Here is an 11,063-nt window from a genome sequence, read left to right on the forward strand (position 1 = left end):
GTTCATTAAGAACACTAGTGGAAATAAAATATCTCTTCCTCAGCAGCTGTGTTGAAGAAAGGAGATAAAATTTGGCATCTGGAAGCAGCAAGCTGAACACTACAGACCAGGCTGAACTGCTCCCGTCCACAGGTACCACAGGTGGTCTGAAATGTTCAAATCCAGACCTTCACCCTGCAACTGCAGGTGAATAATTGGGATTGAAGCCTGGTCTGGTGTGCTTTACATAATCACTTTAATATATTTTAAGTAGCATCAAGCTACCACAAGAGCCCAAAAACCCTTGACATAGACATATGCAGGATTATACTCAAGATATAAGATTTGCAGGAGTTAACTTCCCTCATCTGGTCTTAATTCTTCTCTATTTTGCCATGCTCAGCCCAATTCAAGCCAAGCACAGTACTTCTTATTAATGTCATTAGAAGTTACAAATGAAACTTTACACATTGGAGAAGGATAAGGGCTCACAAAAAGGATTGCTGTCTGAGGGTGAAGGAAATTCCACAGGGTCACTGCTGCTCCTGGGAGCGAGCACCCCTTGCTCCCTGATGCCCCAGCTTTTACCTGCTTTCTTGTCATTAGCATCTCCCCCAGCTAAAAATTGTGTTGACTGCTGCATCTCACTGTGGCAGGTATCTCAGCGGCCAGCAAATCTAGAGAGGCAGGAAGCCTGATCTTACAGCATCCCTTTAACAGCAGTAGAGGAGACACTTGATGTTCATAAAGTAAAAAACTAAACTGAGAGCCTAGCTTCCCCAAATGCTCCGTCTGCTCTCACCAGGATTGCTGGGCAGCGATGGTTGGGTAGGGTCATGTCCATGGGAGACAAAGCTGCGCATTCTTGTTAAACGGCAAAAATTTTGGAAAAGGCCTCTTTTCCAAACCAGAGTGGGCTCAGTTTGATGTAACTTTATTTGGTATCACCTCTGAGACAGCCCCTTGAGTGTGTACTTACTGAAAAATGAGGTGTTTTCTCATGCTGCTGAGGGATACAGAAATGAGAATAGGAAAAAGAAGCCATGTCATGGTTCATCATGGTAATGTTTTATGCCACAAAAGATAAAAGTAATCTTCTACATTTATTTTTCCAATTTCTAAATAGAGTTTGGTTCTTATCTACCATTTAAATAGTCATTGACCTTTTGAGGAAAATACCCATATAGTAGGTAATCATGATTGAAGAAAAGGAAAACTTAAAAATATATACATACACAAAGACAAGAAACATGTCAACACCACTTTACCACTTTTGTATTTTATTGTGGAACTGAGTTTTTCCTTTACATCAAATATCCTCAGTGGAAGAGGGGATATTGCACACAAATATCATAAAAGCACTACATATTACTTTCACTGGAAACTAATTTTCTACATTAGATATGACTGGATAGAATAGAAGTGATGCAGGATTATAAGACATAATACCATACACAGCTGCAGACTGACACAAACACCATTCAGAACAAGAGAGAGGAGGTGTGTGAGGTGCTTCTCAGCCAGCAACAAGACTTTTTCTTTTCATAGTTTGGAAGATAATGGCTGCATGCAAATGCCTGAAAGCATGTTTCAGATTTCTTCTTTTACAGTTGTGATTACAGCCCAGTCTTGAAGAGGTAGCTCCTGCCATCTGGAGCTTCTAGCTAGTCTAGTGCGGAGAAGCTGCTTTGTAAATTATTATCTTTTTTTCTTTCTATATTTTTATGCCATTGTTTTAGTTACTTGATTTTTTTAGATTTTTTTGTAAAGTCACAACAAACAGACTTTTTTCTTTTTTTGTTGTTTTTTTTTTAATTTTATTTTAAATACCAAACCTTTTTAAACCAGGTGAATAATATAATTGAATTCTAAGAAATGCTTACCTCTAGTTGCTTTTAGTGTTTTGTTCAATTACTAAGTGAAAAGATGAAAGCTTACAGTTTCTTTCAAGTGTAGACATTACACTTTTTCATTTTCTAATAAATCCAGACCAACAAAATTACTATTTCGCTCAAAACATCATTACTGAGCAAGAACCCCTGGCAACAGATGAACAAAGAGAAGCATATGACAGAAATGTCCCAAATGCACAGTAAGCGCTCTTTGGAGCTGACTTGCTTATGGTGGGTGGGATTGAAAATTCAATTAACAAATTGATTAAATCTTAGTAAATAAGTACTGGAACTCTCCTAAAATGTGTAAGCTATCATAGGCAATTAAAAAGAAAAACATTCATATACACAGTTATCTCCATTCACCACAGTATGTAAAGTAAGTTAAAAAAAAATCAGAAGTTATTTCTATGAAAGATGGAGAAAAAGAGAGGTCAATAAAATCAGGCCCACCACAGGACTTTGAAAAGGCATGCAAGAGAGGCCCTGTTCAAGTTCAGGAGTGGGGTGGGATCTCCAAAGTTAATTCTTTATTGAACTATATGAAGCATTATAGCACAAAGATCATGACTGGGGATGCTGTTATGGGTAATACCATCATTTAAATGGAGTGTCCTTTACACTCAGATATTGATTTTTTTTAATTAGAGTAATCAAGAACAAACCATGCTCCTAGAAATCTATGCTGATCAACAGCACTCATTGTTAATGTACACGGTACATTCTGATGACTGTTACACTAAGCTAATTGTGTAGTACTAGGACTAGCACAGTTAGATTAGTTCCACAGGCAGGAAAGACATTAAGGGCGAGAGGAGCTAATGGAGGAGTTCATTGCTGTGTTGCACCCAGGCACCATCGCCATTTGAAAGGGAATGGATGGAACAGGCATTACAATACCTCAGAATAGCCAGACCAGGGTTTTAATGTTCTTATAGCAGCTAAAAAGCGAATGTACATTTTAAGATAGGCTGCAACTGTCTAACTATTGTTATTATTTTAAAAGTGAAACAAATGTTTGAGCCATCACAAACTTGCTTGGGGAGACTTAAGGCTTGATTTCAATTTCATTTACAGTAGGACCAAGTGACTGGAACAGCCCTGACTGCAGTGAAATTGCTCCTGATCCACAGGAGTAAGTGGCATCAGTGACATTAGTCTCAGGACCACTGCTGTACTTAAAACAGATTTTCTACCAAAGCAGAGTTACAAACCATTTCAAATATTGTCAGAAAATCTGTTCCCAACCACGCAAAAAGTTTGAAATCTGACCTATTTAAAAAAGTAGACAAAGCAGAAAGAATTGTAGAAACAGTACTATTCTGCCAAATGTTTTGCCTAGAACTTTGTAGACTATGTTTTACAAATGCAGTTTTAAGTGAATGATTATGAGCGCATCAAACATGCTTCATTTCACAATACATTTCCATCTGCCTTTTGTGCCATAGTAATTCTGAGTTATTCTTAACAACTCAAAAGGTATAGCAATAAATAAAACAGCATTGCTAGAGATATCTAAAAAAAGAGAAGACATTAAAAATAAATCAAATCCCCCAACAACTGACAAACAGGAATTCACAGCATTAAATGGGCCTCAGGAGCCAACATTTAAAGAATCCTAAAGAAGTACTAATAAAACCTAAAAAAAACTAGGAGTGCAAACACATACCTATTAAAAGAAACTATCCTAACAATGTAAAATTGAAATAAATTATAAGTAAAGAAAATAAAGTGAGGTCATAGTTCACTACATTGTGAAACTTAGTACCAGCCATGATGGTGAATAATAAAGACCAGCTCATATCCCCATTCAGGAGGCTTTTACACCTTCCTTAAATTCAGATTTGCAAACCTTCTACAATGTAACAAGACTTTTTTTAAACTGGGGTGAAACTGCTAACACTAAAAAATCCAAACTGTCTAAAATCACAGAACAGTGATGCTGTTCCTTTGCAATCAGTCTAGAGAAGGAAAGGAAGGAGAAGAGGCAGGAGGAAAGGGAAGGAAGAGTAAAAGAAGAGGCAAGGAAAGGAAGAGGAAAAGAAGAAAAGAGGAAGGGTGGAGCAGGTGAAAATGAGAGTAGGAAATGAGAGGAGGGAAGGGAAGAACTAATTAGGAAAGGGAAGAACTAATTAAGCTTATTGCTTATTCTAACTTTTTTCAAGATCTTGTCAGGGTTAAGTATGTAGGTTACACCCTTGTATTAGGCAATTGGCTTTTCAAATCCCATTTTCTGCCATCTTCAATAGATTAATTTTACCACCAGGATGCCCTTCCACTCACACCACACCCCACCTCCCCACCCCCCAAAAAAAAAGGTATTGGCAGTTGACTATTTTCAAGAAAATTTACCTCAGTATCCATTCTTGCTAGAACCTTAAACAACATTATTCATTTATCTTACAAAACTACTAAAAAACTGCCTTCACCTGAAAATTTCTTCTTTGCATTTTCCTGTAAATGAAAATGTTTGTTAAAAATTCATCTATTAAAAATTCACACAGCACTAAAAAAAAAAGGTTTCTGTACATTTGTTCCCATATTCACTCTTAAATTAAACAATTAAGGTAAGACAAAGGAAGGTTGAATACTGTACAGGCTTGCAGGGAACTTTTTTCATAATTTTGAATGTTTCACTATGTTTTGTAACTCTGATACTGGACACCACTTCAACCTTGCTTCCACAGTACAGAAGAAGCTTTTTAAAAAATGCTCATCTTGCCCTGTTGAGCTGTCCAGGTGCACCAATGAAGCGTTCACATAACTAACATACATAATTCATAGCACCAAGCCGTTTGACCAAATAGGTTTCTAGTACCACACATGTACACTCACATTTCTTTACTGGTGTAACTATGATCCTACACAGATGTTTTATAAATTTGCTGTCTCAACATTAAAAAATAAGTGCATCAAGTTTCTTTGTACATTCAAGTCACTTTCTAAGGCAAATTGTCTACTGTATGTTCTCCCAACTGCTTTGGTATTTTGCTTCAGTTAATTGACAGTGGAGATGAGTGTTCAAGCATGTGGACTGATCAGTTCTGGCTGGAGCGAGTGGACTTTCACTGGGAGCATGCCTTAGACCAACAATTCTGCCTGTTGAAAGGTTTTAGACTTCTGGATGGCATGCAGACTGTATGCATATTTGGCCCATGATTGTTATGTTATGTCAGTATGCAGAGTTCAAATTAAAGTGATGAGGGTTTAGGTTATACGTCTCTTCCTAGCCACATTCTATTTCTTTTTATTTTGCAGCTAAATTAATTCTGTAAAAAAAGGATCCCCATTGCGATAGCTCAGACTGATAAAAATTCAAAATTTTATTTTCATGTGACAGCATAAGCAGATTGCAGTAAGCGAAACATCTATTGCCTTGAGACTAATACAGATCTAATTATTTCTTTCTTTCTCCTCCTCTTTCTCTCTCTTTGTGTTTCTTTAGAGGGCAAATGCCTCTACCTGGCAGAAGTCAGTTGGGGTTGCTAGTGCATGGTTTCCAAACGTTCAGCAGAGATGAAACTGGATCTGTATTTTTGCAGTAATTTGAACCTTACTATGGGAATACTGTTATTTCCCTTAGCAATCAGCAAAGACTGAAAAATATTAGTGACTTGCATCACCGTGACACAGTATAGCATTTGGCAGGTATATAGTTCAGCAGTTGAAATAGATGGGTTGAATTTTTAGAAAAGGTGTTTTCAAACTGAAGAATTTCTGGAAACAAAGTTTAATCTTGTGGTGCATGGTCTCGTTCTTACAGTTCTATCTTGCATGCGGGAAAAGATTCATCTTGCATAACAACAGTGCTGCTGCTTGCCAAAACCATTATGTTGAGGTCCTGCTGTTTCTCATGGGTGTCTTGGTACCATTCCCTCATCACTTCTGAGTCATGAGTTGGAATTAAGGTCACCTGCAACAGAAAACAGGAGAAATCCTGAGGAATGGACAACAGAAAGAGCTGATAACAAAAATGTCTCTGTAAGAAGCTCCAGCCGAAAAGTGTATTCCCCTTTTGGAAAAAGCGGATCTTTAGGCAATAAATACTTGAATAAATGGGTGGAAATAAATAAACACATAGGAAAGGTAAAATTATTGCAAAGAAGTAGTTTATCGAAATAAAACCTTGGTTTTGTGAGGTGTTGAGATGCATCTTTCCAGAGAAGTAGCAGACTATAGTCCGCAGCAATAGCTCTTCAGATTATGGCTAAATATTTTTTTACTTATTGATCATGATGGAAAGGCACATAAAGTTTCCAAGTGTACGTGATTACCATATAAGCCATGAAACATTCACTTCTCTTTCCTACTTACAAACTGCAACATTTCCAAACTTGTATCGATGCTGGTATAATGACAAGATGAAACAGCCAGATGACTCTGTAAACCTGCTCCCATCTGTTTTATTCACCAGGAACAGGTCAGAAGGGCCAGAAACTGGGGATTGGCTAAGTGCAGCACAGCTCTGTGCTTTGTTTGGGTATCCTTTTACATTATCAGTGAAATGAGGTGCCCAGTCTGGGGACCTCATTCCCCGGCAGCTGCTGTCCACTCCAGAGGCACTTCAGCTTCCATCGTTGCTTCCCAGAGAAGGTTAAATTTCCTGGTATTGATACTAATGAAGAGCCTACCTGCATGTTACTCTCCCACTGTGCCTTGCCCTCCAGCAGGGAGTCCAGAACAGCCCTACTTGGCTCCTCGGCTACAGAATCGTTCCCGCTCACCACGTAGTAGGATGACCGCACCCTCTTGAAAAACTCAACGTCAACATTCTTGCTATTGCTGTGGTTGGGAATATACACCAGATCCAAATACACTGGAGGTCCTGGAGGCACTGCTGTAGATTTTGCCACCTTAGTATTCCCAGGTCCTTCAGAAATCAAATAACAAAAGAATATATCACAGAGTGGTTAAAAAGAAGCATTTATTAATTACAGTTATAACCGCTGAGGTGAGATGTGTCCAATTATGGCATTACCCTACTACATGTAATGACATGTTCCAGCTTTTTTGTCTTACAAATATGATTAATGGGAGGGAAAATATGAATAACTGTAACTATATAATACAATAAAAACTCACTACCACATAACAAACAACTGACTGAACCTTTCCCAGTAACATACTACTATTATCCAACAATTACTGCACAAGGCTGTGATTACTGAATTACCATTCAATAAATTGTGGTATTATTTTCCAAGTTAAGAAGTACAGCTTTTCAAAAGTCTCAGGTATGCACAATTATAAAAAAACTAAGGTCACACAGGGATTTAGAAGCAGTGAAGAGATTTGGAGTATCAGCACATAGCAAGATATGGTAGCCGTTGATATGCTCAGCTGCATCAGAAAGATGCTACATGTAAGAAGAAATAACAGCAAAGAGGAACTTGGGAGGACAGAGAAACTTGTAAAGCTATTACTTCAGAGAAATAAGAACAAGTGTGTGCCTGCTGGAACCTTATTTGCATACACAAATTAGCCACTCATCACAAAAAGTAGGAGAAAGCATGTTTTTGCTGCTGTACCTGGTATAGTATTTGTTCTAAGAAGACCTTCAGTCCAAAGGAAGTTCAAACTTCAAACACTCACATTAAAAATACTAACCTCCCCCCCGCCCCCGAAAAAAGCAGCTTTTGCTTCGCACTGGATCATGGTGTGAACTGAAAATCAGGATTCAACCAGTAATTTTATCTAGATGATCACCATTTATGTTCTGTTAGCCTTCTCGTGTTGTTACAGAGGATGAAGTTTGGTCAACAATTATCTGAGTAATACAGTCTATGTAGGGTCACATACTGTAAGTCCAGCAGAGTCCATTACAGTTGTCTAGCATGTCCTGCCATTCACCAGAGGGCAATATGCCAAATAAACATCATGATATGATAAGATTTCCTGAATTAGAGAGTTCGTGCTATTGGTTATGTTACAAAATATTTTATCATCTTTTGTCATTAAAAGATCTGTGATAAATCTTTCTGAATTGTGGATACCAACACTGCATAAAATATTAGACATGACATTTTACACTTAAATGCCATTATCAAACAGAGCCTTGTCTTCTGTTCTAGCATATACTTGAGGAGTATGCTTTAAGGAAGAAGAATCTCATATAGAGCTAAAGTGCTGAAGAAATGCAGAGCATGAGGAACTACACTGCTGCTTTGAAACACATCTACTAACAGAGATGTGCAAATGATGGTGTAAGAAAGGAACAGTGGGCTGCTTAAAATGGGGAACAAACACTTGAAAGCTGGTTTGTTTGTACTGAATCCTAGATCTGCTCCTTGTAAAAAAACTTCCAACAGAACATCACCACCTCTCCTACAAAGATAGGCTGAGAGAGTTGGGGTTGTTCAGCCTGGAGAAAAGAAGGCTCCAGGGGGACCTTATATCGACCTTCCAATACCTGAAATGTGCCTGTAAGAAATCTGGGGAAGAACTGTTCACTAGGACATGTAGTGATAGGACAAGGGGTAATGGTTTTAAACTACAAAAGGGTAGATTTAGGTTGGATATTAGGAAAGAGTTCTTCAATATGAGGTTGGAAGATCACTGGAACAGGTTGCCCAGAGAGGTGGTGGAGGCCCCATCCCTGGAGATAGTCACGGTCAGGCTTGATGGGGCTCTGAGCAACCTGATCTGGTAACATTGTCCCTGTTACTGCAGGGGGGTTGGACCAGATGACCTTTAAAGGTCCCTTTCAACCTAATACATTCTATGATTCTATGATCAGCCCTGACAACAGCAGAATCAAAGTATCTCCCAAATGCACTAACATGATCTGGTGGAAACAATAGATTAGCACAATGCCTCCTGCAGTAATCTAATTCATATTATATTACTACTTAGAATATACAACAGTCATTCAAAATGACATTAACTTTCTATATGTTTAGTCATCACTGATGGCAGAAGACTTTAACTGGATTATGTGATTTGCATGCTTAGTTCACTGAAAATGCTCTTACTACTGTTGTAACTTTTAAAATACTCCTTCTAAAATTAATCCAGCAAAGTAATAACAGCATGCAATGGCCAATAGTACTTTTTCCTCCCACAATATTAAATTGCATTAATTTTTGTTAAGAGAATTGTGCCTATTTGTTTCTTATAAAAAAGTGGTTCACTTTGCTACTGACTTCGATTCACCTGTGAAAGTGGTACTTTTAATTCCATTGGTTGGTTAGCAGTTTAGACTGCTATAAAGTTCTTTGTATTTTATATACTCTCTGAGCAAACTGACACATCAAGTTTCTCAGATTGCAAAAGTTAATTTAGTGAATTTCATGCACTTAAATGTGGCCTTTACATGCTGGATCTTGGACTTTTTTTAGGGATTTGCTACAAACCACATTCTCAGCTGATATAAAGGGAAACAAGTTCGTTTCCCTTTCAAGTACAGAGAAGTTACTCTGTAACAACTAAGAGAATCTTAACACTAGGGAACTGCTATCTGACTTTACCTGTGGTTGCAGTCTTTGCTGACTTGGATGTTGTCGTATTTGCTGCATTCTTGGTGTCCTTATCTTTCTCTTCCACTCGAGACTTTACTTCTGGACTAGACATATTTTTGGTTGCCTTCTCCACAGACTCCTTCCTTTTTGGAGAAGCTGTTTTGGAAATTTTGTCTAAAGATTCTTTTATAGCTGGCTTTGGTGACGCCACTTGTTTTGATTTACCATCACTTTTTTTAACAGGAGAAGACGACTTGGTCTTAGTACCCTGCTTCTTTGTCTTTGTCTTTTCTTTGAGGTCCTTCTTCAAAGGTTTACCCAAATTCTGATCAACAGGCAGAGCCTCTGGATCAACCATGGAAACATCAGGGTGTCTAGGGGAAGGGCTGCGATCCTGCAGCGGAACAGGCAGTGGGTCAATGTGTTTGTAAGTAATTGTCTTGTCTGTCGGAATGGTTTCTGACTCATCTTCTGAATCAATGTTAGCATCTGCAGTGATGGAAGGACATTCCTCAGTCTCAGGGGGAACATCCGAATCAGTCTGGGATGGGGCAGACTCGCTCACTGATGTGGGAGGGGTTTCATCACACTGCCGCCCTTGCTGTTTTCCCCCAGAAGGTGGCTGGGTTCCCCCAGATTGATTTAATGGCTTTTCTTGATCTTGAGACTGTTCTTCACTTGCAAACCACTCAAGGGGGTTTGGGTTGATAAATGAGGGTGAAAGTTCAGTTTTAGGATGTTTATATTCGCAAGAGGACACAAGGCATAAGTCAACTTCTTGACGGGATTCTACTAATGATTTTGCCAGAGTGAAATGTGCATTTGCTTCATAGGAATAGCTAGTAGCTTCAGGTGACCTGGTGGCTCTCCCAGTTGTCTCAAATGAGTAATCTGTAGCCTCAGGTGAACCGGAAACTTTCCCAGTTGTCTCACAGGAGTAAGCCATAGCTTCTGGTGACCTGGTGGCTCCTGCAGCTGTCTCATAGCAGTAGCTAACAGCATCTGGTGATTTGGTGGGTTTCCCCACTGTCTCATAGGAGTAATCCATACTATCAGGTGATCTGGTAGCTTTCCCAGTTCTCTCATAGGAGTAAGATATGGCCTCAGGAGATTTGGCAGTTTTCCCAGTTATGTCATAGGAATAATCTGTGGCCTCAGGTGACCTGGTCGTTTTCTCAGTCATCTCATAAGAATAATCTGTGGCCTCAGATGACATCATATTTTTTGTAACTATCTCATAGGAATAATCTGTGACTGCAGGTGACCTTGTAGTTTTCCCGACTGTCTCATAGGAATAATCCATGTCCTGAGGTGATCTAGTAGATTTTCCAACTGCCTCATAGGAGTAGCTAATATCCCCAGGTGACCTAGTAGTTTTCTCTGTGGCCTCATAAGAATAACTACGTTCTTCTGGTGACCTGCTGCTTTTCTCTGAGTCTTCTTTTTCTGGACTGAGTAAAGGTTCTGGACTGTCCTTTGTTAGGTGTTCCTGGTAATCAAATGCTTTGACAGAGGACACCTGCAGTGACAATGAGGGAGTGTGACTAGCTGGCACTGCTTCTGTGATTGCAGGAGGTGAATCTGGAAAACTAGGAGAGTACAGAGGAGAAGATTCTCTTGGAGTTAATGGAGATAGGTCAGACCTTGGTGACAGCTTTTCTCCTAGGTTCTGCACCTTTTCTGAGGTAAAAGAAGAATGTAGTGACATATCTCTGGGTGGAACAGCACCTGAAAA

General features: G+C 39.0%; 1 protein-coding gene across 1 annotated transcript; it reads right to left on the bottom strand.

Moving 5' to 3' along the window:
• Window positions 1-5,122: 5,122 nt before the first annotated feature.
• Window positions 5,123-10,436, bottom strand: LOC104538848 (microtubule-associated protein 1B-like). The gene is made up of 4 exons (XM_010182206.1): window positions 10,278-10,436; window positions 9,338-10,226; window positions 6,503-6,741; window positions 5,123-5,784 (listed from the first exon to the last, which is right to left on the bottom strand). Exons 1-4 carry the CDS (start codon window positions 10,374-10,376, stop codon window positions 5,629-5,631), a joined length of 1,383 nt encoding a protein of 460 aa, XP_010180508.1. The 5' UTR covers window positions 10,377-10,436; the 3' UTR covers window positions 5,123-5,628.
• Between the last annotated feature and the right edge of the window lie 627 nt (window positions 10,437-11,063).

This window comes from Mesitornis unicolor, unplaced genomic scaffold (assembly GCF_000695765.1).
Source record: "Mesitornis unicolor isolate BGI_N332 unplaced genomic scaffold, ASM69576v1 scaffold27930, whole genome shotgun sequence".
Taxonomy (NCBI): Eukaryota; Metazoa; Chordata; class Aves; order Mesitornithiformes; family Mesitornithidae; genus Mesitornis; species Mesitornis unicolor.

What these genes read in the sequence shown, in the direction of transcription:
- LOC104538848 (XM_010182206.1), bottom strand. Translation starts at nt 10,376, where the DNA reads ATGGATTACTCCTATGAGACAGTGGGGAAACCCACCAAATCACCAGAT. An exon ending in AGCAAAGACTGCAACCACAG is followed by an intron (nt 6,742 to 9,337) that starts GTAAAGTCAGAT and finishes TGATTTCTGAAG; the next exon opens with GACCTGGGAATACTAAGGTG. An exon ending in AGTGGGAGAGTAACATGCAG is followed by an intron (nt 5,785 to 6,502) that starts GTAGGCTCTTCA and finishes TTTCTGTTGCAG; the next exon opens with GTGACCTTAATTCCAACTCA.